The sequence below is a fragment of the Aptenodytes patagonicus genome, chromosome 1 (genome assembly GCF_965638725.1).
Source record: "Aptenodytes patagonicus chromosome 1, bAptPat1.pri.cur, whole genome shotgun sequence".
NCBI lineage: Eukaryota > Metazoa > Chordata > Aves > Sphenisciformes > Spheniscidae > Aptenodytes > Aptenodytes patagonicus.
Genome location: NC_134949.1, coordinates 94,715,968 through 94,743,835, shown reverse-complemented (window position 1 = coordinate 94,743,835; position 27,868 = coordinate 94,715,968). Strand labels below are relative to the sequence as shown.

Genomic DNA, 27,868 nt, shown 5'->3' with positions numbered 1-27,868 from the left:
TAAAGCTGGGTTAGACTTCTGTTTTTATTGATGGACCTACTCTCATTTTAATCAGGTATTGATGTCTTCCAGTGTTGTAAATACCTGGAATTCTCCTGTGCAGGCAGACGTTTGTTGCAATGGAGTTATGCTGAGGGCTGTAATGGGTAACGCCAGATGCAGTACGTCAGAGACCTCCTGATGCTGCTTTCAGCACACTTTCAGCTACTAAACGCTGAGAAGCTGGTAGGGATCACTGGGTTGGTTCCAAGTACAAAGTAGAGACAGGAAAGTCTAGTGGATGTTGGAAAGCTTATAGTATGTTTCCACCTCATTCAGAGTGACTGTGCTGGGAAGCAATTTATATGAAGTTGCTATGTGAAAGAAGGTTGTATGTGTTCAGAATGGCTATATGTATATATAAAAAAGGTAACTGCATATGCCACAGACTTGTGTATCATAAATGTGTATGTTGTAAGCAATTTTAGTCAGGGGATACAACTGCCAGTGCAGCTTGAAGGAATCCTCCAAAATCGCTGTTGCAAGCACGTGGACTGGCAATTTATTTAATAGCTCCAGAGGGAAAGAATTGTATCTTCAGCAGACAGCTGATGAGTCTTGGTACTTTTTTTGTGAGCCTAATTGCCCTTCTCCCGTAATCACTGAGCCTCATCCCACCCTGTCCATCCCCAAGCTTTCCAAGTTGAGTAAACTCGATCTTTTTAAACATTTTGAAATGGGCAGTCATACTCTGTCATCCTGCAGACAATGAATTTCCACTGACGATCCCTGCATGGAAGAGAGACAAGAGAGAGATATTAGTGAGCCAGAACTGCAAAGGATAAGACTATACAAGTAAGAATAACTTTACACCAGGTATTGTGGCAACAAAAACATCTGTCTGCCATTAGCTGAATTTCCTCTGAATGCTTTGTGTTTTTATGGGCTGGAAGAAGATTAAATATGTCTGATAGTTATAATTCCTTCACATTCCCTTACAAGGTAAGAAAATCAGCTCTCTGAGTAATTAGGTCTCTGAGTATCCTTCAGAAGACAATGACTTTTGATGGTGATCAATCCTAAATTGACTTTAAATCAGTGACCAAGAGGAAAAGGATGGTTCTCTCAAAAGTTATTGTCATGTGATATATTGCTCAAGAATGTGTACAAAGTAAAATACATGGGTGATTTTCAAGCTATTTCTAAGTGGGGAGTTATCCACAGAGCAAAATTCACTCTGTTTTTTTTCTTTCCACTACTAGGTCTTCTAGCTAGTGTCCTTTAACAAAGATGTGAAGGAATCAACAGTGAGAGAAATTAAATTCAATTCTCATCCTTGATCTCCACAAGACACGTGTGAGGCAGAGTAACATTTACGAGTGTGAGGAGAGTTTATGCTGTTCCTGGTTTGTGAGTAATTGGATGTCTGTATTCTCTCTCAGGAGAGTGATACAATACCTACTAACAATTTTTAGTAGGAAGCGTGGCTGGAGCAACAGGATTCAACAGTGGAGGCCAGTGATTTAGTGTCCAATAGCTGCAACAGTGCAAATTTCCACCTTAGCTTATTGTGCGTTAAATTTTCCCTTGACAAAAACGCATGAGTTCAGAGGAACAAATACTGTCCTGCTGTGGAGCAAATGTTCAATTTAGGCTGCTTGGTACTGGCTAACAGGAGTTTAGATCTCAAGTACAGTCCTTGCAGATGGCAGCCGTCATTTAAATTGGTAATGGGTGGTACTCCAAGAGGTTTCTGAAAGTTTGGATTCTGCTAATAGTTATCTCCTAAACCTGAGGCATGGCACAGGTAATGCTGCTGGAGTGGTTCAATAGGAGCTTGCTTTACAAGATCCCTGCACAGTCCTGGTTTTCTGGTGGCCAGCTCCAAACACTGAGGAAACTGGTGCAGAACCTGCTGCCTCTTAGGGATGTGCTGAGACACCTGAGCCCAGATTTTGGCATTAACTGCTTTTGTATGGTTTCATTGACTGGGTGACTCTATCCTGGAATAAAATTAATTTGACCCTTAAGCTCTTTGTAAGTATAAAGCGTCTCATTTCAGCTTTCATTAACTGAGGTTTTTTAATTGGAAATTTTCTATGCTACTTCACCAGTTTATGCTGAGTGTCATTTGGAACTGGGCCTATCTCATACTCATCAGCAAGTCTGCATTTAGTTGTATAGTGTTTATTTTTGGTTTTCTTTAGGCCTTTCCTACATGATTTTTAATTGTAATTGCCTCATAAAACTGTTACCAAAGGTTAATGAAATGCAAGATTCATTTTTAGGTTTATTTTAGGAAGTCCTCATTTGGACTATGTGCATGCTCTTCAAAGACTGTTAGTACTCGTTTGGTCACTGAGCTACCCAGAGAGACCAAAAAAAAAAAAGATGACTCGTGGATTAACAGGATTATATGGGTCAAAATTAAGGTCTGCTAAACTAGCACCCGTTGTCAGAGAGACTTTTAGCTCAAAAGCTGAGGTCAAGTCATTTTTCTAAAAAGGGATATTGTAAAGTTAAAAGTTGAGTTCTTTAAAATAAATGTATTTTAGTTACCTGAATTAATAACATGCTTTGAAATATTAGAACAGAATTATTTCTGAAGTTGTAATTTAAGATTGAACTTGCAGACACTTTAGCATATATGCACATGATTGATGGCCAATAGGTTTATGCATTTAGTATCTTAATTTATCTTTTTTTGCATTACTTGTGTTTGAAGTTAAGCATGTATGTCCAACTTTTCAGTATGCAGGCAATTACTTTGTACCATTGGTGCTGTGTGTTTAATTCAATAGTTATCAGCCTGTTTCAATTTGTAGATCCCTTACAAGTTTTCCAGTGGGGGTGCAGATCCTGTCAGGAATTGCCCTAAGTGGAATACTCTAGAATATATATGAACTTGCCTTTGCAGATCCTTAACACCAGTTTATAAGTCCCCCCCTCCCCCCCAAACTGCTAATTTCATGCATTTTCCTTGGCTTGGGAAGTCAATATTGAATTGTCACTTTTACTCTCCAGCTGTCATGTGCTGTCAGATTTGAATTTTTTATGCTATGGGGAAAATATCTTTTATCTCCAAATATTGCCAAATAATCTGTTTCCAATTCAGTTAAAAAATTCTATTAATTCCTATTCATATTGAGTTTGACAAAATCCTCTTTCTTTGGTCATATGAAACTTATTAGGGACCTAAAATAACCTATAATTTAGCTCAGCTGAGCTCAGTAGATATCCAGCTTGTCCAGGCATTTCAAATGTCCTTACTGCTGGGGTATCTGGGTGTTGATCTAGCTTTCAGTGATGATGTCTGAGCAGTTAAGAAATTACCAGCTATTCAGATCACCCAAATAAATGCAGCAGAGAACAGTTTTGTAAGAGAAATGAGCTTCTGTCAGTCTGCATGTGCTGTTTTTATAGAACACAGCGAAGGGCAAGCTGTGGCACCTATCAAGCACGTCTGGTAATCCCCACCTCCCTGTTCAAGCTACTCCCTGCAGGTTGGGCTGTGAATGTTCCAGTGGTGCTCTCTGGACTCGAGGGACCGACCCAATCAGACCACAGCCCCATAACAAGGCTCCATGAGGGAGCCATGCCATCATCACTTAGCATGTTTCAGAGCTCAGGCTGAAGCTATTTTGAAGCTATTTTGATTTTTTTTTTTTTTTTTTTTTAATTTTGGAAGCTATTTTGTCAAGGGTTTATAATGTGCATGTCTATGCGGGCAGTTTCAATTGTTTACAACCTGCTTCATATACCCCATGTCCACCTCTGAAACCTGACTGTATCAGTCTGTCTAACAAAAGATACTGCCTTTACCTGCAAATGTTGCCTTACTTATGTCCATAGGTCATCCTGTCTGCATCAGCATTATCACCACGCTCCCAAATGTGCTCCCAGAGACACTTCAAGCCTCTGCTAATTCTTTCCAGCTGCTTTTGTCTTGCTTTATAGACAATTGTTTTCTCCTTTTGACCTATTTAAAATGGGACTGAAAAATGTAAATATTAACCACTTCTAAAATCTGTTCTCCACAGATGAGCACTTAGAACCTCTGATGATGAACAGCAACTCCTTTGTTCATTCCTGTTGATACACAGGCATGGAAACTCTCAGAGAGTGATTACAGAAGAGGAGATGGGGATACCACCTTTCTAAATTTTCTACAGCTTTTGCCAGAGGCATCACATGCTCTCTCAAATATCTGTGCATCAGCAGTGACCCCAGTGATGCAATGTCTTAGGGAGTAGGAAAGGGAGGATATGATTCCTTCAAGTTTATTCAAAAAGTCTAAAAATACCTGACTGTTTGAAGTGATTAGGAAAGCTTAAACTAAAATACCTTCAAAGGCTTTTTTTGTGACGCTCATTAGCTCAAGAACACTGCCTGTCATGGGCTAAATAGTATGGACAGAAGTTTAACGTGCTTGAAAATGAAAAGCAGTCTCAAAATCTACAGCATGTTTACACAGACAAGATGCACGTGTGCGTGCTGCTGGCAGGCTGGGACTGGGAATAGCTTTTTTTGCTCCTATGCTGCCTCAACCAGCTGCAAAGAACCATTTAGGATGACAAACTTAGCCAACTTCTGCGAGTATACCACTCAGGAGAGTTACTGCATGAATCTGAATTATGAACTGGCATAGCAGGAGTTTTTTTCACTTCTTACACGAGGCAACACAAGTTGGTTTTAGTCATTCTGGAAGCCGGGGGCCAGAAAGTTCATTGGCACAGAGAAGTTTCCTAGATTGCAATTCATAAAATGTTTTCTCTATGGTTTTCACCTGCTACTATTGCAGGTTCATCTGTGGTGTCACAGCAGTGGTAGGACAAAGGTGGTGGTGGCTTCTTCCCTTTCCAGGTACTGTGTTCCCATAACCTGTGAAGACCTGTACTCCCGATGTACATCCCCGTGATGCTACCTCCACTCCTGGCCCAGTCCCTGTTCTGAAGGCTGCGTTAAGCCTTCAACAGTCACAGACAGAAATCTGCTCAGAGGCATCGGTTACCTCAGCTGCTCTGTTTTCCAGGCTTGTCCTTGTGATTCCTGACTTTACCCTGGTCCACATCCAGTAGAGGCTGGAATCCAGCTGCAGGGGAGCGCACTGTCTGCACTATCTCCCCTACTCTCTGCCATGGCTGTGAGGAGCAAGGATAAAGAATAGCACTGGGTAATATTTAAGAGAAAAAACCCAGAACAGGGATGTCCCTTGCAAGCTTGTAAATTCTTTATCCAAAGGAATAAATAGATACCTTTGAGTTAATTAACTGTGAAAGTTATGCTTCCGCTTGTAGGAATAATTTGCAGACATGGCTTCCATTTGTTAATAAACAGGCTAATGAATTTTAGCCAGAAAATTACATTTATGGACCTGCAGCAGTCTGACTGTGTTATCATTTCTGGAAAGGTCTTCTTATTTCAGGTAATCTTTTGGCTGAGGGGATCCCTAGTGAAGTCCATCAAGCTGAGACCGTCATAGTGACAAAAGCACCTCGGCTCCTTTGAGTGTTATTAGAGACAGCTTGAAATGTTGGTGTGTTTAAACTCCTCCTTCTCTCTTCTCTCCCCGCTTCTCCTGTAGCCAGTCTTGGCAACAACAGGCCAGTGTAGCGCACCTTGCCTTGCTGTCTGTGCTGTGTTTGGTAACAAATGCTTTAATATACTGGGCTGAGGTGTCTGATAAAAAACATCAGCGAAGAAATAACTCACAGTTGATGTATTAGAGGTCAGCTCAAGACGAAAGAATCAAGATCCAACCACAACTTCACTAGCCATAGCGCCTCATAGGGCCTGGTCAAGTAATGACCAGGACTGAACAAGAAAAAGTAGTGGACTCATTTTCTGGAAAGGGATCAATGTGCACTGCATTGCCTTAATTCCTGGTGTGGCCTCAGATCTGTTAGTATTGTGTTCCAATGGATTGGGCATTTTACAGCATTCAGACTGCAGTTTGTATGGTCTTATCTTTGCATGCTGGCAGATACCCCACTTCTCTGCAAAGAAAAGTGGGCCAAAATAAGTCCCTCATCCCCTGAAAGGACAGGGTGTTCCAGGCTGAGTTTTTACTGGGTTAGATAAAAGATGCTCTAACCAGAGGTAGGTGAGAAACAATGCTGAAGATCTGTTAAGCTTTGTGGAGTTCAGATTTAGCCAAGCCTACCATTGCTATATTTTTCACTACTCAGATGGGCATGGCAGATGATCCCCTTGTGCATGAAGGTGCCCTTTTCCTGATACACCACCCTGGACAATTGGCCACATGCACAGTGAACTTTGGTCCTCAGAAGTACTAGCCTGATGCTGAGTACCACAGCAGATGATGTGTAGCCATGCACTGTTTGGGAGAAATAGAAAAGGAAAACTTTTTTTTTTTTTTTTTTTAAATTTCTAGTGAAACAGATGAAAAGCAAACCTGTCCACAGCAGAGAAAGTTGTGGTTGCCCCACGGATGTAATGGTCATAAGTGTACATCATCATGTCCATATCTTCTCCATAGTGTCCCGGATATTCTGTTGTTAACCTTTACATTAAGGAAAAAGAAGACAAAATAATTTACCATCTTACAGAAAAGTCCAGTTGACTGAATGCAACTCAAATAGTAGATTTTTCATGTTTCTTTGAAAGTTCTTGTTTCTTAATAGCACCACAAGATGCAGTCTGACCTATAAGACTGCATTTCTCTTCTACGCAACTAATTCATGTAGCTATTTGAATAAATTTCAGTAAGTTTAGAACTGTTAAGAGCAAGTTGGAGTATTATATGTATATACATCTGCAGCTTTGGGATAAAAGCAGCCTTAACAAGAATGTAAAGCTTGTCTACTACTTATGTCTTCATTGCAGGGATTTGCTCCGGCCTCTTGTCAGTCTGTTTCGTTTGCTGCTCTAGAATGTTGTAAATGTTGCCAAGTTAAATAGCTACAAGCATTTATCCATTTATGAATTATATTAAATGAATGTAGCAATTAATCCATTCCTCTTTGTTCTTTCCACTTTCTGCCTAGTTTATAATGTAAAAATATTGGCCTGGACAATATTTGTGCAGTGCATTTTATCTAAGAAGCTCAAAGTGCTTCTGCACTTATTAATCAAATTATGGTTACTGCTCTCCTGGGAAATAGGCAAGTATTTTACAGATAATGAACAGATGCAGGAAGGGGCTGGGACCTTGACCAGTACTTTATGTCAACATTATGTTAGAGGTCAGGAATGGAAACCTGGCACTCAGATTTTCCCTGTATTACACCATTTTACGTGGGAGTTGCTAGTGGAGTTGTGTCAGCTTCACTCCGAAGCAGCACAGGGAAAAATCAGGTTCCCTGTAAGGGAGATGCTGTCCCTGTGGAAATGAACAGCTCAACTCCTGTTGAGACTAACAGGGTTAAGATGCCTTTACAGAAATCCTGACAACCGTTTTTCTGACTTAATTCAGCCCAGCAGCAGTGCTTGAATGATGCTTGAAGGTGATCTTAGCACATCCCAGCTAAGCACTCATGTGCATGTTTACATTTTGTTAAATTGGTGGGGTTTGAGCAGAAGCTTAAATATTTTACTCACTAGGAATACAATTATTGGGATGGTTTTAAGTTTTTAAGATGAGATGCTTTGAGGTTATTTGGAGCCCAAACCAGTAACTGTTGGAATACTCAGAAACTGAAAGTTTACCTGAAAACTGAGGGACTCTGGAATATTAGGCCGCTTTCTCCTAGAGCTATTTACTATAACAAGAATTCCTCTGAAATTGCCACCACTCTCTGTATATTTTAAATGTATTTTTGATTACTTCGTTTACCCCATTCTTATGCTGTTTACATCTTCTTTGTAAAGAAGATGTGACTTAATTCCATTTTCAGCTTTTGAAAATGAAAGAAAAACATCATTCAGTTGGAACATCATTCCTAACAAATCATTATTCCTTGACAGATGAAAAATGGGACTGAGTGTGAAACTCAAGCATGGCCTTATAAGATCCCTAAGTCTCAACAGTCAACTTCTTTGAACATATCTTGTTCTTGTGCCTTCTGTCCTTTGGCCACAGCAATCGTCAAACAAATTACTAGTTGTAGTACAAGAACACCCGTGCCCAAGTGGTTTTGGGAAACAGAAGATCAGGCCTGGTCACAGCACCTGTTGTCAGGGCTCTGACCAAGGGCACATGGATTCGCAGAGCCTTCGCAGTGCTGTGCTGTTGATAAGAAATGAAGAGTCCCCATATTTAGTTTACTAATTTGTAGCCTGAGTGTCTGATAGCGCATCTTCAAAGATTCCTGGGTCACAGCAGGTTTTTAAAACATGTGGCATGAAGACCAGCTATGGACCAGGATGTCATTTTGCATTCCCCCATCAGCTTCAGGTTTTGGGGCTTTTTTTGGCTATTATTATGAGAAAACACTAAGACATGTGTTTATATATGTTCCACCAAATGTGTTTCATAACAGCTGTTTGGCATTCAGCAAGGAAAATGTTCTGTAATCTTGACCAGCACTATGTGCTGGGCAGACAAGACCGTGCAAAACACAAGGTTAAAAAGCTGCTTTCAGCTCTACTCAGAGACAGAACTGAAAGTCAGTTCTTTGAACTTGTTTCATGAGCCTTTCAGTTGAAAAGTGAATCTGATGACAAGCTCCTGAATTACTGTGAAGGGTCTCACAGATCTTTTGCAGAAGCAGGCAGTGTTATTCTGAAGTGAATGAATGCAGTAGGGAGCCTTCATTTAGCTTTCCTCTCTTTTCTTTCTGCCTGCTGTCATCTCCCCCTCCCTCTCTACTAACTTCTTTCACATTACCATTCAGCCTCTTAAGGCTCCTCTGCTAAGAAATGTTTGAAAAGCAAATATATGCAATTACCCAAAGTAAATTATATGGGGACTTGAGCTGCTCTGAAGTTTGTCTTGTTACATAGACAGATGCCTACTGACTCCTTTTGTTCTGGAGAGAAAAATTATAAATAGTGCTATGACAGCAATGTTCAAGTTCACTTGGGTCTGTATGGTCTGTCTGTCTAATTCAGTTCTCTCTGATGTTTGCTGTACTCATTTATGAAACTGTTCCCTTAAGCCCATGCATCTCAAGGTCATCTGGATTGTGCTGTATCCTTTAGAAGGAAATGCCATTGGTTGTCCATATAGCAGGGCTCTGTGGTGTTACCCAGCCCTTCTCTATTATTCCTGTTTCTGGAATCGTGGGGATAAGTCGCACAAAATGTATCTGCACTGAGAGATGCTCTAGTGTTTAATGCATAGGGATATTCAGTACTTGGTTTTCTTGTCATGGAAAGGTCATTTAACTCAGCCATTAAGGCTCTTCTCAAAGTGGTCTGCCTGGCAGAGGACAGTGGTTCCCTCAGCATTTGTTGTAGCTTGGTGTGTAACCGTATTATCAAGTGCTTAACTGAAAATATTAAGTGTTTTACTCTCTAATGCATATCAACTACGTGTCAACTGTGAACCACCTACCAGGGCCCTACAGACAGGTAATTTATTTACAAACGTGGTAGCGTTTGTGAGCCACGTGTGGCAGTATATGGTTTATACCTGAGAGGAGTCATGAAACAAGTGAGAGACGCTTTTTGCCCTAGTTGGTGAGGGTTTGCCTGCCCACGGGAGTCTGGACTCCCAAGGAGTCCAAGCCCAAGGGCAAGACCCATGTGGGAAGAGCCATCCACAGCAACCCGCATGAGGGCCCTGTAAACTCTTCTGGCATTGACCTCTTAGCAAAGAAAACTGGGCTAGGGGAGCAGTGAGAAGCTTGGGAATTGCCAAGTGCTTAGACAAAATTGCTGCTGCCGTTTAGGGTGATCTGAGGCCTCTAGGACCAAGCTGTGGTGCTTGTGGTGTCTGAGAGGGTACATGAAGGAAAGCCCTAGAAGAGCGGCTTGCAAAGCAGCTGTGAAAAGACCTATGTTATACTGATTGTGGGACCTAGGCACTGAGTAATTTGGTGTCAAACGAACCCTGAGGAGGCAGAGGATCTGTGTAGGGGCTAGCAGGGTGCATTTAGTGGGATTATTTACTAAACCCAGATATGTACATAGGTGTTAAGTTTGGGGAAGGACTCATAGGAGAGAAAATAGTAACGTGAGACCTTTAGCAAGTGGTGGTCTTTTCAGTCCATGTGACCTATTTGCAAGAATTAATACAGAAAACAGAGGAATTCTACTTCGGCTTTGCAAATCCACTTCAGGTCAGTATCAGGTGTATGATGTTTGGACACAAGAGACTTGGGGCACTAGTGGCATTGTTGAGAGCAGAGAAAGCAGGTTAAATTCTACATTAAAGACTGGGAAAGAAAAGCTTGTGAGAAGGGATGTAAATGGTTTGGCATGTGTGGGAGAGAGCAGGAAAACCTGACAGAAAAAGGTATTTTCATAATGGGGTTTTTAGCTGGTATAGAGTTGATGTGGGATGGTTTATCTTCTGACTGGTTTGCATCACCCCACCCATCCCCACGTTTTTCTAATGTACTTGCTATAATCCTATAAATCTTGCTTAGGCAGGAAACGTATTGAAAAAAGGCATTAAATCTTTAACAGGATTACTGTTGTTATTTTAGTCTGAAAGTAGTAATGTTGTTTATTTTCCATCGGGAAGAATTACTATGTTAGAGATTAATAGAAAACACAGAGTTACTCATTTAGCACCAAGAAGAATGTTTTGTACTAATCTACAGTGATCCCTAGCACTCTTTGAACGATTGACTTCAGAAATAGTTATTATGAGTCTATTTTTTACCGATCAGAAGATCAAGTCACACCAATGGCCTTATTAGTATTGTACAGCCCGCCCCTTAGAGAAGTAAATGGGAACTGTGGGTATGCCTTGCCTTCAGATATCAAGCAGACAAAAGAAATGAGTCTTTTAAAATATCAAAGACAGTCAGTGGTAGAGCTCATGGTTTCCTGCTCCAGCTGTTGAATATACTTATTCCCTGCTAGTAAGTATGTTGTTTCAGAGTGCCTTACACTTTTTACTTCTTGTGCAACTACACTGCTAACAAGATGAATGGCTCCTCTTTAATCTCCATTTTCCTCTTTGCTGCTGAATTCCTCCTCTAAGGATGCCACAGCCAAAAGAAGGAGCTGTTCCATTTCAAGAGGGAAACAAGCTTTGACATTAACTTTCTGACCTTTGAGGACAAGGAGTGTCCCCTGAATGGCCTTACTGTTTCAGATGTTATTTACAAGTGCTTCAAGAATATGGCTCTCCTAAAGGAGAATTTTGTTTCAAGAGCCATGAGCCCCCATGTTACATTCTGCGAACATGTGAATTATACGCCTCTTTAATCAATTTCAATTCCTCCTCCAGCTGGAAGACAGTGGGCATCCCCTTTTCAAAAGCATACTATGCTGAAAAGCCAAAGAAGGTCTTAGTAAACTGTCTACAGAAATTCCTGCCAATGCTCCCAGTATAGATCCCAGACTGCTGGGCTTCCAGGGAACTAGAGCTGTCCTAGAGCTGCTCTAGAGATGAGCAGTTTTCTCATGTGGCCATGTCATGTGCGTTTCTGGATTGAGTTCACGCTCCAGGTTCTGAGATCATAGATTCACCTAGACACATCACTGTTCTTCTGTTTCCACTCTGCTGTAGTGAAAACAAACTCTCACAGGGCTGAGGAGCCACGAGGCCAACACAGTGGGACCACAGTTCTTCTTGGAGGCCTACATGAGCTAGTGCAATACCAATACAAGCAGCAGCAGAGAGCTCAGGGCACCTGAGCTGTTCAAGAAAGACATGTCTGAAATAACATTAACCAGCTTTCCAATATTAAGCAGATGTGTTTCTCCTAAGATGTCTCTGGAAGATGGTCCAGGAGATTGAACTGTAAGGTTGTATTTGCTGGGATATAAAAAAAATCAGTTACCTTTTTTTTTAAAAAAAAAAGAGGGGAAGGGAATTGGGTTGCCCAGAAGTGCATGTTTGCACCGCATCTATTCTGAGTTCACCTCCTGGATTTATATCTCTGCTGTTGGTAATCTCTGAGAAACCTGTATAGGATCTCATCAGTTTCAATATGGCTTTGGTGGCAGGTTGAGTGAAGAAAACAAGTAAGTTCTTTAAGCCCCGTAACTCTTGGAAAACGTAATTGTTGCCTGGACAACATCACCGTGACAGAGAGCAGCCACAGCTCCAGACAGACTTTCTGGCACTTGGACTGCTGGTTGTTTGGAGAGAGGAAACAGTCATAAACAGTCTGTGCAGACTTGGGGCTGCTCTGTGACATGTGTTTGCTTTTGAGAGTATGGAGTCAAGCTTTCAATTTCCTGGCAAAGAGAAAAATCTGAGCTCTAATGGGACCATTTAATAACACTGTCTCTGCATCTGCGATGGATTTGCTTCCTTTATGGTTCAAATCAGCACACAGTTTATTTTACTGTGGTAGCATTCCCTAGCCAGGTAAAATAATGGGGTTTTTTTCTGCCTCCTGTGAGGAATGTTAATTATTTTCAGTACGGTAAAAATGTGCAGAATCCATGACAAGACTTGGCATGGTGAGGAAGGAAACAAAGTACTTGTAAAAAAAATTTAAAATAGCAAGTGCAAAACTATGAGACTGGAAAAGATTAGTATATTTATTTTCAGTATGGGCTTACTGTACAGGTAAACTGGGAATTAATGGTGAGAAGACGAGCTGTGAAACGAACTGCTGGGCTCTAAGGGTAAAGATATAGATGCTACCAAGCAAAGTCCTTAAGCATGTATTGGGTTTAATAATGTTCTTAAGTTAAGCAAAGTGTTTAAGTGGGGGTTTCAGTCAGCATGATGGTGTCATAAATTAGTATTCCAATAAGTATTAGCAGGACTCAAAAAACACAGGAATGTTCCAGCTGTAAAAACCGGGTCAAATTCTAACAAACCATTTGCATGGCTCATATATATGGGGAAAACCTGTCTTTATTCATTGTAGGGAAGACCAGCTCACTTTAGGAGGAATGTAGTCTTGAAGAAGAGCCAAGAGAAGCCATGCATAAGGATCAGCTGTCTTACCACTTTTATATTTGCCAGAGAGCCCCGTACAGAGACAACTGGAAGAGGAAGGGATCAAATACCCAAGGTGAGAGCTAATTTAAACCAAAGAGTTTTGTTACACCTCAGTACCGTCAGTTTTCTTAAAAATGCCTTTCTGCCCATATTTGGTTTCATAATGAAGGATTCATTGCACATTAAAATTCAAGGCTGCTGAGAAATTCTGCAATGTGGATTGTCTTTGAATATGGATTTTCCTATGTGTCACGCATGATCCAGGAGGCACCACAGCCATTACGTATTTTCCTGGTATTACTTTTCCACATAGTCATATACTAATAGATGCCTTTGCATGAAATTAAGCTGCTTCAACCAAGAAATAGGAGTCAGCAGCATGTTAATAGTCATTTCTCCACAGATAGTTTATTGACAGCTAGTTTCTGGAACAGAATAAATACCATTATAGGCTGGGGCAGAAACTGTAATAAATAATGATACTGTATACGCACACACATTTTTATTGTGTCTTATATGCATATACATTTTGAGGTCCTACCCATGGTAGCCCGGAACTGCTTTGCAGAATGTTTGGAAAACACATTGTCTCTGTCAAATGCATCTTAAACAGAGTACAAGATACAGACCAGAAGTGTGATGTGTGAACAAGGTTTTGTGAGAATAACTTGGAAATGCCAATGGAAGTGAAGTTGTGAGTGAGCTCCTATTAGGGAATGGGAAGTTTAGTTGCTGTACAGTGAAGTTTAACAATTCAGACAAGTCACATCTGTAGTAATAAGAGTGGGTCCAAAGCATGGGGTTTCGTGCTACCACATTGCAGTTCATGTTGCTTATATGTTAGCGTAACAACTAGCACTCTCCCAGACACTGTCTAGGCAGGGGAAAGGGAATAAAACAGAAGAGAAACCATTCCCGGCAGACAATAGGCAGGAGACCACTGTTTCGGAGAGGAGAGTTTAGCTGCATGGTGTGGGCCCTCCAGCAGAGGAGTCCTGTTTGGGATCGCAGCATAACTCTGGTGGAAAGGGACCTCGAGGTCTCTGGTACAGCCCCCTGCTCAAAGCAGGGTCAGCCACAAGGTCAGACCAGGCTGCTTAGGGCTTTATTCAGTCGAGTCTTGAAAACCTCCAAGGATGGAGCCTGCATAGCCTCACTGGGCAACCTGCTCTACTATCTCACTGTCCTCATAGAGGAAAAGGTTTTCATATTCCTCTGAACAGCAGTCCTGCCCTCAAGCGTATCAGCTGTTCCCCCCAGTTCGGTGTCATATGGAAACTTGGCAAGAGTGTGCTCTGTTGCCTCCTCAAGGTCATTGATAAAGATGTTAAGCAGGACGGGTCTCAGGGTAGACCATTAGTTACAGTGCTCTGCTCGTAATGGGCACCCAGGCAGGGTATCACCCTTTAACTGCTACCCTCTGAGCCTGTTAAACCACCAGTTTTTTACCCATCTAGTTGGTAGCCCATCTAACAACTGTTAGTCTGTCCATCCATACCATAACATCCTAATTTGGATAACTGTATGTAGAAGGAGCTTGTATCTACCTTGCTAACTCCAAAGACAGAATGAGAGCTTGAAAAAAATTGGAAGAAATATATTGTAAGGAGGCACTTCAAGAGAGTAAGGTCAAACAAGGCTCTCAAGTAGAAGAAACTGTATGAGAGACTGTCCAGGGTGAGAGTGGATATGGAAGTGTCAAGATAGGCCAGTAGCTTGAACAGAACAAACTGGGCTCTAGATGGAGTGACTGAGCCTGGTAATACAGGATACAAAATGGTTTTATAATGAACCCATAATCACCAACTAGTGACAGGTCTTCCCAGAGGTTTTACAGCTCTCCCCTCCCAGACGAATGTGAGTACATGGGATTTCTACTCTGCTTAGAGGGAGAAATGCTTCACCTGCCTTTGAAATGCTGCCTTTTCTGCATGGAAAGGCAGTAGCAGCTGAACTACATAAGGCATTCTTTTCCAAGCATAAAAAATGAGTGTTGTCACTGTTGGAAATAGAAGGGCAGTACAGGAGTCTGTGTGCAGCTGGGATGGAAACACAAGACATCAGTAACCCCAAACATTTACATTAGGATTCGCATTACTCTGAATGCCAATTTGCAAGGCAGAGACAAAGCTGTTCCCAGTTGTCAAGACGACGTCTGAGGGAAGCAGAACTGTCAACAACAAAAGAGGTCAGAGAAGATTTCTGTTGTCTCTCTGAAAATACATGCAATATTAGAGGAGTAAGAGAGATTGGAAGAACTGCTTAAAAGTTAGAGTGAGTTTCCCTCAGAGGGAAGAGCCTGGGCAGGTATGTAAATAAACCCCCAAGCAGAGAACATCCGTAGGCAGTGTAGGCTGGAAAGGGGGCAGAAGAATGTTCAAAGACTTTGTTACAGAGTTCCTGTCATTTAAAATATTTAAAAATAATAATAAAAAAACAATTCTTTTCCTCCTGGCTGCAAGGAGACTGAAGGATGCAAAGCAAGGCACTGCTGTTGTGTTTGGCCAGTAGCCAGCCAGACAAGTAAGACCAATGGGCATGTTAACAGTTTGTGTGCATCTCAATGGGAAGTTTACTTCAAAGCTGAGTTCTGGAATCAAAGATTCAAGCACAGATTTTTTTCCCCTATTTTTGTCTTTTTTTTTTTTTTTAAAACGCAGGCAGGTTATTCTTTGTATCAGTGAAAATAGCTGGATTAATAGCCCTGGAGCATAAAATCATGAGTTCTGTTACACAGAATGGACAGGAGCAATATGAGCTTTCTCTGCACAGTCTGCTACTGTTCTTCCATCTCAATTTAGAGAAACCACACCTGGGGCGACAGGGAAGCTCGGGATGTATAGCTCGTTTTTCCATAGCCTCTGTGAGGTTGCCAGCACCAGTTGTGATACTGTGTGAGGTGAGGCCACCTTTTTTTTAGGTTTGGACTATGATCAGTAGCTCATTTTGACTTTGGTCTTCAAACAGCCTTGAGAGAGGGAGCAAGTTGTATGCACTACAAATACAAAAATCCCAAGTTGTCAGCGAGAGGATATTTTTTCTGAGGTAAATGGCAGGAAGTTCACTCCTGTAAATCATTGTGGCACAATTGCGTAGCACAGAGATGCTCCTACTGCTGTAAATGTGCTGGATTTATAGTGGGAGCTATATCACCACCCTTGAAATGTCATTCCACTTTGGAGACTTCTGTCATGGTTTCTAGCATTGCTAGGCTGCTGCTGGTACCCAGGCCTGTTCATTAAGGGCTAGCTACTGCGTTGCGCTCTTCAGCATAACTGTGCCCTCATTCTCTTCCCTTAGCCATGGATCCTCAAGAATCCTGTTACCAGACTGGAAATAACTTGCTTAGCCCCATAAAACACAGTTAACTTTTTCTCAGACAAGGTTTTTGATGGGCCAGGTGGCCAAAGACATTTATATGAACTGCTGGGGAAAAGAGGCTAACAGGTTTGGTTTCTGCTTAAACTCACCAGCATGAATACGGGCATCTCCGGCTATAGCGGCAGCAGTAAAATTGCCATTCACGGTCAAGCACAGATGGAAAATACTGACTCTGGAAACCAGCCACCAGCCCATTGTTTGAGCAGGTTTGATACCTAAGAAAGAGGAAAAAGAAGAGAACACATAAGGAAAACATGATATTAGATTTCCTGATAGTTTCAAGCATTTCTGAAAACAGCATTAAAAATTTTGATTCGGGGTGGAAGCTAAGGGTTTGGCTTTGTATTGAGAAGCACTGTATGCACTTGCTTTGTATTGAGTAACCATTTTGTGTAAGAAAGCAGCAGTAGTTAACTAATAATGGCTTAACATTTACGTTGCACTTAAAACTATTTTAACTGTTTTAAAGTATTTAATCATTCCAATATGCTAATCAGGCAAGAAGATTATTCTGGTGTTGACATTCTCAACTGTTTACAAATCATAAGACTGACTTCAAAATAGTCCATTAATACTTTTATCTTTGACTGTTGGTATTTGAGCATTGGGGGTTCACTGGAGTAATTTTTTCAACTGCTTCTCTACAAAAAAGAAGCCTTAGAAACTCTTTTATAAGAGAAATTCAGCAATTTCTTTTATTTTATTTCTTTCTCAATTACCTGTCTCCAGGAGAAGGCACTCTTAATTCAAAACATTATAGGCTTGTGATGAAATCATGATTTGATAACAATCACAGGAGCTAAACTGAGACGCAGATGTTATGAAATCACAAGACTCACATAAATTTTATGACTGGATTTTCAAAAGAAAAATCTGCTTCATGCTTTCTGTGTACTCGGGAATTCTGTCATACATGTAAATCACTGCCTTCAAGTAGAATAGACTTGGTCCCTAAGCATGCAGATATATGCTTCTCTTTCTGCACACCCTACAAGCATCTGGACACTGATACCCAAAGTAATTCAAGTGATAATCCATTTGAATAGCTTGCTTCTTGGAGACTAAAGACAAGGAGAGTGTGAAATCAGACAGCTCATTAACTCAGCTGTTGAGTGCTCATTCTCTCAAGCACCCTCCTAGCCTCATTGTTTCCCTAGTGGAGAAAATTACAGGAATTCAGTTTCTTCCATTTCCTTTTCTTTCTTTTTCCTTCATCAAGGAAAACTGGCAGCCTAGAGCTGTAGCAAACCTTCCTTGCGATACCATAAAATCAAATGCATTGATATATCCAAAAGACACTTTCAGAAGTAACTTTATGATTAACAAATACCAAAAATTTCCCCTAGTTTCATTCAATGACCTCATAGTTTATTTTAATGAGCCTGGAGTTCCCAGAAAGGAAAACACATCGTCTAGCAGAGTTTGGTGTTTGGAAAGTCATTCACTTGTGCATACAGGTGTTAGTGCTCGCAAAGTGTGAGGCTCAAGTGTTTGTCTGCAGAAGCTGAAAAACTGATCAATTTTGACCAGTGCAGGGATTAATTCCTCTGCCTAACTTTCCACTTCCTCCTTTGAAGCAGGGGTCTCTTCTGTATGTCCCTTCCACCGTGTTCTGTTGTTCAGACAAGATTATTTACATTTGTTTGTATCCCCGCATCTCCCACGTTGCTGGGGCCACGCATACTTGCTGTGCTTTGTGAGACTCTGCCGAGGACCTTCAGAGTTAAGCAATGATGGGGACTCTGAGTTGCTATGGTATCACACCAAGTAAGGCAGTTTGGCTCGCACTCAGAGGATTTCAGCAGGACTTTGATAGGAAGCTGCTCTGTTTTTTGGCACATAGGCCACGGGGACATATGGCTAAGACTCTGTGTAAACATATTGGATAGCTGCAGATGATTGGTGTTATCCTGATGGAAGAAAGGTTGATACACAGAAATAGAGGGAAGGTTGTACCTGTTGCAAAATGAGCACTTTTCTGCATTAATCTGTGTAAAGTAGAACCAAACTTGTGTGTCTTCATCTTCTTCTGCCTCTCCCCCTTCCCAGTTACATGCATTTCCACTGCTCAAGTCCTTGTGCTCCTGGGGGATTTTCTAGCTCTCTTGCATAGGTGCAATAACGGGAGCATTTCGTTCCTCCTTTTCCTTTGCACTTCCTCTCAGAGGCTCGGCATTGCCCTGCAATTTCCTATCCTCACCAATCAGCATCTGATATTCCTGCCCATATTCGTCTTTGTGGGAGGTTCTTCCTTCTCTTTTTCTCTCCCCAGCTGCTCACATTCAGTCTGGGAAGTCCTGCCCTCTTTCCTGCTCTCTTTGCCCTACAACAGTTTTTATTTTCTTGACACCTCTACTAATACACTCCAGTTTTGATGGAAAGATTCATCTTGAGAGGGACATTGCTGATGGACTGTTCTGGCTCTAGTGGATTGGAAAAAATCTAGCTAACATAGCACTCCTATGTGTACATGCACACATATTTGGGCACCAAACTTTAGGAAGGTTTGGTTATTTTTGATCCTGATTCTATCTTCTCATGAAAAGTCTGTTTAGAAAAAATAATATTTGGAGGTGCCTTAAAAATTAGCTTCTTAGATGGAGAGTATAACTGGACATAAGTCATGTCTTACAATTAAATTGCCATTTTATTTTAAAAACTTTCAAAGTAAAATTTAAAATACACTTTTAAGCTCATGTTCACTTCTCCCTCTCTACTTCTGTCTCATACAGACAAAGTCCTGCAATCTGTTATTCAAGCTCAATATTCGGTTCAGTGAAAGAAAGATAATAGTGACGTCGAAGTACTTTTCTTTAGCTTTGAGATAACACAGGATTTTTTTTCCATGATCTTTCTAATTTTCAAGTAAAATCCAGATATTCCTCCAAAAATGAAGAGATGTTCTCAGAAATTGGAGTGCTTATTTGTGAGCTCATATAAAATCTTTTTTTCTCTTTCCTTTTCCCAGTTGGCCTCTTTCCTACAAGCAGAAAGTAGTTCTTCAAGGGAAACAAGCAATCCCGCCCCACACACCTTTTTAGTCTGAAAACAACACTTAATATGTGAGGATTTCTTCCTTCTCTGTTGAATTCACTACTCCTGTCACAGCAAATTCTGCAAACCAGAATGGTGAATAAGAACTAGTGATTGAGGACCTTTGATTTATGGCCAAGTGAAAAAAAAAAAGCCTTTTTTACTAGACCCACTCTGTAGCACTTTTGTTACAGAGGATAATTCAGTATTCAGAGTTCATGACACTGGGTTCTCCTCACTCATGAAATCCTGACATTGCTACGAAGAGAGGAAGATACCTCTTAGAAGGTGAATGCAGAAGAGCATGAGAAACCGGCTGAGACTGTGTGGGATTAGACTTGGCAATGGATAGGTTGTTTTGTTTTTCTAGTTGGCTCAAGCTGCGATGCATGAAGAGTTGCCTTTTGGATCTGGTACTGGGAGAAGAGGAGGTGAGCTGGCTGGTAGGTGGGGGAGTGGGAAGACTGGTGGTGGTGAGGGTCAGGTGCTGTTGAATGGGAAGTTGCCCTTCCCTTCCCTTGTTTGCCTCTGCTGGAAATGACTGCAGTGTTTCATAGAAAGTGAGTAAGCTATGCAGCCTTATTTTGGGGGGAGTCCTGTGTAGTAACAGGGATATGGTAGCTGAGACTTTCCTGGCCTGCTGCAATTGCTGTGAAAAGCCTCTCCTTTGCCAAATCTTCTTCTGAACTGGTTAATGAGTGTTGTACAGCTGAGTTCTGTCATGGCAAGCAACCAAAGTGTGCATCCATGTTACCACGTTAGCAGTTTAGTTCAGGTCAGGACTGCTTTCCTTGTTCACCAATGAGCTTTTATCTGTGAGACCAAACTAGAGCTGGTTTGAAACAAACCCACTCAAAATGCATATGTGGATTTTGCATCCATGCATGAGCTGTTTCACCCTACAGATCCACTTAAATTGTGCCACATTATTTGCAAACGTTGATATAGCCTCAGCGGCCAAGTGTGTACCTCATTGACTCAACAGTTGCCTGCCAGACTGAAGACAAATATTGCTTGCAACAGTATAATTGTTTTGAGCAATGGCACCAATTGTGGTGACACTTTATAATTATGCCTACATCTTATTTTTGCCCTTTGCTAGACAAAGCCCCAGAGTGTTGTGCCCCATCTAATGCTGGTGCTGTGTTGTAAACCTGTCTCTGAGGCCCCCTGTCCCTCAGATACATCAGGAACTAGCCAGAGCAGCGTGTTGTCCTGAGGATGACAACCCAAAGAGGAAGCCTGTTCACTACAAATCCGCTCAGGGAAGCCCAAGTTCAAGATGCAGTAAGTGGTGCTGTTAGAGCCTGCATTGAGACCCTGCCACACTGACCGGGCAGCGCTCCCTGAAGCTCTCTGGAAACGTGCAGAGTCTGAAACATAGCTCAGTAGTCACTGGGTCATGCTGCATTAAGGGCGATTTGTTCCTCATAACAGGGTAACCTGAGAGTGTCATTCTATGTACTTCAAAAGAATCCCACTGTTCTGCTGTAGAGCAGATGGCTCCTGTAAAACTTGCATCATTAATTACTTTAAAGCTATCTCTCTAGAGCCTGGCACAACAGAATGAATCTATATATTATGGAGATATGTCAGCCATGGCAAACTGACCCAGTGGAAATAACACTGCATGCTTTCACCTGTAGTCCTCCCTGGAGGGAATACGGAGAGAGGTCGCCTAACCTCATGCAGCTGGTAAGACCACGGTTAGAGTGTGGGAGGCATTTTTTAACAAGACATTAGATAGACTGTTTTCCTGGAGTGTTGTTTCACCAAAACCTGTTACTTTCAATATCCAAAACTTAACTTCCTTTTCATACAGCTGCGGAGGGGAGGCCCTGTCCTGCTTTCCTGAGTTATTTTTGTGGAGTGTCCTCCCTCTGTGTAATTTGGTTAGTCGCATGATGAAAGCTAATTTAACAGTCAGTCTGTTACAGGTGAGTGGGGAGAGATAAGTGGCTGAGGGCAGGCTCAGGACACTTGAAACACTGGCACTCAGATGAAGGGAACGACTTTTCCGTGTTTGATTAGGCCATGCCAGTCTCCAATGGCCACTTCTACGAGGAGTCTTCACTATCTGTGGTGGGGTGGTGAGATGTGTTGTCATGACTTCCACATGCCAAAGGCAACCTTACTATCATCTTCAGCTATCTTTTTCTTTCATTTAGGGGTCAGTGATGACTTACTTTCTCCTCCCCGCCCAAAAGGAAGGCAAGGCCCTATTCACCCTGTTGATTTCTTCCTGACAGTCGCCGATGAGGCCTCCCTATCTACAGAAACACCCCTCTTCTCCTCAAATGCTCCCACTGGACTCAGTCCATTGCAGCTGTGCTAAGAGCTTGTAGCACTATCCCTTTAACATAAACCTAGGGCTTTGAAGAAAATTAACTTGTTTGCATAGATAGCACAAATGGGAATGTTTTGAAAGGGCAGCTTGATTATCGGGTTTGGGTAATACAGCCTCAGATTTGAGACTTGGGATTGGTCAGAGATTGAGAACAAAAACAGTTCCTCGCAGATGTACCGGGGTGTGCTGCCAGCGCCTGAACAGGAGGCTCCTGCAGACACTTCCTTTGCTCATGAGTCTGTCTTTGCACCCAGTTTGTGGGAAATAGGGTTGTGTGCCTACTTGAAGGATCTGCGTGTGTGTGTCTGTTTGTGCGCTTAAAGAGAAGGCAAAGGAGAGTGAGAATGGGAGTGGGGAGGGAGAATCTAGATATCTGTTTTTTCCAAGTCCCATCCAAATACTTTCTCAGAAGTCTAAACAAGGAAAAGAGGCAATAAACATGCATTAAATAACACTTGGCTGGAAATGTTTCTGCTTTGTGCCTTATGGGTAACTAGGAGTATATTGGGGATATGGCACAGTTCCATCTGTATTCTGTAGTGTAAAACAAACATTTTCTCATGGAAGGAAAAGTTGCTTGTCTTTCACTTGCAAACTTTTGTTCGTTTGTTTGTTTGATCCCTGTCCTTTGGTACAATCACTTTCAGGCAAGAAAAATAGTTTTTCTTAAGTACCTCATTCAAAGACTGGTTTGTAGAGACAACTCTGTAGTATTCAGAGAAGCAGTGAAGATCAGTCTCACCAGCAATCACTCAGATCTTACCTTTTTTTAGGTGGTGAAATATTTACCCAAGGTCAAGCTTCCTCCAGTACAAATGGAACTAAAATCATAAACTTTATTCTGTCTGAAAAGGCAGGATTCCTTGAGATGTTGCAGCATACAAATAATTAGAAGGACTGTGTAGAATCAGGGGATGTCCTGAAGACTTTTCCCTGCTCCAGACATGAGTATTTGCAAATTATCCAGAAACAAATTCTGCTCCCTATATTGAATAGCATCTTGGTTAGCAGATAGCCTCTGCAGGAGTAAGGTGTTGGGACAGATTCAACAAAGCCTGTGTACACGTACTTAACTTTAAACATATTCACAGATTAATGAAGCTGAGAAGGCATCCCTGGTCATCTGATCAAATCTATTGCCAAAACTTTCCCTATGAGTCTTGTAACATGTTCACAGGCTTCTCATGTCCATTCAGCAAAACACAAAAGAAGATGCTGTCTTCAGAAGTGTATGTACGCATATGCTTAACTTCAGGGATGCATTTATTAAGCGAAGCACCTATAGTTAGGTGTATTCTGAAATGCCAGTAGGTAATTCTAGTCAACTGTCAGAGGTGATTGGTCTTCGGGAGTCTGCTTCTGGGAGAGATGGGGTGCCCCAGAGAGCAGTTTTTAGAGTACCTGTTTCTCTCCATTGACTCTGGAAGGGGGCAGATGTCATAAACTAGGCATCGTGATTAGATGCCTAATGTGGATCTGTGTCATTGCCCTGTTTCTGTTGAATAATTTTTTCATATCTGTAAGATGCAAAGTCTTACGGGTTTAATCCTAGAAGTCCATATATTACCTAGTGTTAGTTTAGGAAGCAAGCTTACCTAAACCAGCTCTGCCAGCCGTTCCCTCCTGCCCTCCAGTCCCCTCAACTCTCCTATCCCTATGCTCCCCACATCTATTTCTGCCATTTCCCCCCTCAGTGCTAATGGCAAAGAAAATAATGAGTTGGAGACTCTTTCTTCTCTCTGCTTTATATTCCCACTTCATTTTCTCTCTAAAGCTTTTCTTGGTTTGTTGTCTTTTCTAAAGAAACCTCTCTTGGGTTTGTCTCTGTTGTGCAGCTGCACAACAGTCAGGAATGGTGATTTGTGAAATGCCGTAAACATCATTTGTCAGAGGTCATTTTTTGGTGTTTCTGCCAGACTAGAGTTTCTGGGACATGGCTGAGAAACTGGAGGGAATTCAGAGGAGAGCTGTACATATGATCAGCGCTTGCTTAGGAATTTTGGGATATAAAACTTCCAAAGGAGAACTAGAAGGATGGAGACGTGGTAAACCTGAAAGCAAAAGCATGGGTGAAGGTGCGTGGGTGAGGGAAAGGCATAGCTGCTACCTACTAATAAGTTAAAAGAGATTTTACAAAGGATGCAGTGTGCTTGTTCTCTTTATTCAGTGAAGGTAGGGCAAGGAATAAAAAGCCTCAATTACAGCAGAGGAAACGTAGCTTAAACTTTAGGAAAAACTTGGCAGCTTTGTAGTTATTGGTGGTACAAGCCATTGAATCTCCCTGGATGTGATTTGCAAGGTGAGACAAAATACCCTGTGAGGCAGAGCTGAAGAAGGAATATTACAGTCCATCCTACATGGATGGGGAATGGACTAGTGAGTCCAGCAGAGTGCTGTGTCAGCTGACATGAGGATGATGTATTGCTCACCAACAGATTGGTTTGTCAGAAGATCAGCGGGGAAACAGAGGTGGCCAAACAGGAACTAATGGTACAGATTGCGACTCCTATTTGTGGTCCCACTTGATTACTGAGTGAATCTCTTTAGAACTGGGGATGGCTCCAAATAGCGCTGAGCTGGGCATGGAAGAGAGAGAGAAAAGAGAGGCAGCTATGAGAAGTAAGACTGCCAAGAAAGAAGATGTGGGATTGTCAAAGGCCCGACAGGCTACATCCGTGCCATCACATTAATTTGAGGTTTGAATTTGCACTCAAGACACTCCAGGCTGTCTGCCTGCTGGCGCACACTTTCACTTCAGTCTGGGATGAGCCTGCTGGGTTCTTGGACAGCAGCGTCTGGGCACGGTGAGGGACGTGCTGGCTAACAGCAAGGCTCTCTCCATGAAGCACTGTAAATGCAACCAGCTCAGCCCTAGGTGCAGAAAACTGCAGAACACAACCAGGCACAGCTAGCTGAGATTTATGGAAATAGCCCAAGTAATTAGGAGCACAAGTTCACCTTTGCAAAGGGGTATGTGTTCCCTAATCACTTTGGTGTATTCCCCCCTCCCCAAAAAATAGAAGAAAGAAAGAAAGAAAGAAGGAGATTTATGCAGAAAAGGCAGATAGATGTAAGGATGTCAGACTGGAAAGGTGAGCTAGGGAAGAAATAACTAAAATAACTCCAAAAGCTAGGAAAGAGAGTGAAACAGAGTTAAACACATTAAAGAGGGGTTGGAAAAGAAATACATTTGGAGAAAAGATAGGGTTGGCAATAGGAAAAAATGTAGGCAAGAAAGAGGACAAAGTGGAAAGATTTTTTTAAGAGGTGAAGGAAATGAGATTCAGATAATATACTGTGGACGTAGTCATGCTAAGCATAAAGAGCATGGTGATGAATATGGCCCCATGGTTAGATAGCAGAAGAAAATGTTCTGTATAGACTTATACAGTATCCTGTTTGTGAGAAGTGAACTTGAGCAATTGCTGCCAGGGATTTTTAGAAAGAGAATAATAATTTTATTTTGAACAATAGAAAAGTCTAGTTCAAAATTACTATGCAGTAAGTAGAAATTGCATCAATGTATGAAAAATGAAGAAGTCATCCAGGATTACCACAGTGTCTTCTTTCACCCTGTTTTGCAGCCCTTCCCCTTTCTTTTCAGTTCTTATTCCAAAATTAAGTACAGGGTCAATCTTTTTTTCCTTAGCAATTGCATCAGCCATAGGAATGTATCACGTGGTAAATGAAAGACTATGAATAATTCAGAACAAAATTTTGAATCATTTAAAAAGCAGAAGCTTCATATTTCGTTGCTAACCTGTTCCCATATAACATGAAATCTACAAAAATCACATTGCAATTTCTGGAACAAAACCATTTCAAGTATTTGAAAATATTCTTGCATTCATTTCATTCTGTCCAAAGAATATTTCAAACTCAGAGTTTTCCAAAACTGTGTTTCACATTTCATGAAAGAACCAGAAGATAATTAAAAAATGGGTATGTGCTGCCTAAACATGAAACACTATACATATTTCCAGAAATTATTGTAGCCATAAAATGTGATCACCTTTACCTCTAAGGCTGATGGAAAATGTAATGTTTAGTTAACCAAAACTGACTGTATTAGGGAATTAACATGATCATCTGCTATCATTATCATGCATATATATGCCACCATCATCGCTCGTTAGTGTGGATTTTTGGCTCCTGTAGTACCAGCATGACAAGAAAACAGCCTTTGACTGGGCCTAAGCCAAAAAGCTTAGCAACAAAAACACAAAGATAAAAGCCAGTGCAATACAGAGAAGAATTTTTTTTCTAGTGGTAAGAGCAGGAGCACAGAGTGAGGAATTTTACAATTTGTTCCTCAGTTTAGTCACTGATTCAATGCGTGGCCTTTCAAGAGGGACTTCGTCCTCTCCTCACTGAAGGTTCATGCCTCATTTTCCTCATCTGTGAAACAGCAATAGCAAGACCGAACCACTTTGCAGCTGAGGTTGTGAGTGACCAAACGACACAGCATTTCTAAAGCACATTGAGACCCTCCAGCAGGAAATTGCTACAGAGAAGGCAAATGTGATGCTGATTACCTCGCACATATGCATCGTGATTAATGAGTCTCAGGCAGTCGTTCAGGGCAGTGAAGCCACTGGTTATGACAGCATTTATATGCGTTTGCATTGCTCTGACCACAGTATTAGCACCCGCATTCCACAGGGGGTATCAGGGCTGTGCCCTCCGGGGATGGTTGGGGGTATCCTACCATTCAGTTCCTGCCCTGTTGATCTCTTCCCACCAGCACTCTGTCGGCTCACCGAGGCTCTGGGCCGCCGGCATGCAGGCGTAGTTCCACAGTCTGTCGAAGCCTTCCTTCTTGTTGAAAACACTCCTGATAGCCACGATCACCTGCCCGTGTGGGCATTGGAAGTTGAAACCCTGGCGGTACACATTGACCCATTCATCATTATCTCCGTAGTTATAGGGACCATAGTAATAGTCACCATACTGGCCCCATGCCACGGTCACCAGAGGCAGGAACACACAGAGAAGGACAAGGTCCATCCTGAGGATGTTCCTGGCTTAGAAATGCCCCACTGGTTTGTTGGGCTGGCCCTTTTATATCGCCTCTAACATTTGGCTTCCAGATGTTATGCTTCCAGATCCAAGTGCAATGTGTCATTGCTTAGCAAACCTTCTCTGAGTTACAGACACATCCAATTACTTTTAAGGTGGAATTCTGCAAGTACAGTAAGTCTGCAGACCGTAAGAGCAAGGTCTTCCCACCACCACAAACCACCTGTGATCCCTTGCTGCAGAGCTACTGTATGGAGCAAGATACACATTGTAGTACAACTGTCACAGACATCCCACTTTTATCCTCAAGACAGCAGTTAAGTTTGAAAACTACTTTATTTGAAATTAAAGCTCTATTTGAAGTTGCCATTTTTCATCGTTAGTAACATGCAACAAAATGCAATCATGTGTGTGTCCCCACCTTCTTTTCCCTAAATAAGTGTGACATGATTCTGCCAGTCCCTAGAAAGAAGGAAATTGGGCAAGGTGGGGGAATTCACTGCTGCTGTTGTAAAAAATCCTTTAGACATTTCGGTTTGGTTTGGTTAGAGGGGAGGTGGAGCCCAAATGACTGAGACTCTGGCTTGGCATGGAAACAGCCCACCCTGAGAAGTAGGGTATTGGCTTCTTCCATGCAGAACTGATTTTGCTACAACTGTGTGTGAGCACTGTAAAACTGTGGACTTGGCAGATGTTTTAATGTGAGGATAAAGCACATAAGCAAGTTATGATGAGATAAGCTTCATGTGTAACCATAGCCTACTGAAATCTTTGAGCAAGGCCCTTTAAGCTACCTTGCATTTATCATGGGCTAGAAACATGGGGCTACTGCTGAGGAACTGCTGTGCTGCAAATTCAAAACCTGGCTTGCCACTTGGAAATGTGTTTATATGCCACATCCTCAGATAATTTCTTTATAAGGAACCCACCCTATTCAGGAGAGCGTGGAGCAGTGTGCTTTACTTAACTGTGTTCTTGACCTGTAGAAAACGATGGGATTTGAGCATGTTTTAATAAGTAAGACAGTCCAAAGTCAATCTAACATAGTCTATATATGCGTATGTCACCTATGCTGTATTGCTAGTGAAATGCATGACCCTTGGAACAGCTCCAGATTCAGATCCTGCCTC

At 41.8% G+C, this 27,868-nt stretch overlaps 1 protein-coding gene across 1 annotated transcript; it reads right to left on the bottom strand.

Moving 5' to 3' along the window:
- Window positions 1-26,751, bottom strand: DPT (dermatopontin). Its single transcript, XM_076349467.1, has 4 exons — window positions 26,428-26,751; window positions 16,429-16,554; window positions 6,395-6,502; window positions 1-768 (listed from the first exon to the last, which is right to left on the bottom strand). Exons 1-4 carry the CDS (start codon window positions 26,724-26,726, stop codon window positions 702-704), a joined length of 600 nt encoding a protein of 199 aa, XP_076205582.1. The 5' UTR covers window positions 26,727-26,751; the 3' UTR covers window positions 1-701.
- Window positions 26,752-27,868: the final 1,117 nt, after the last annotated feature.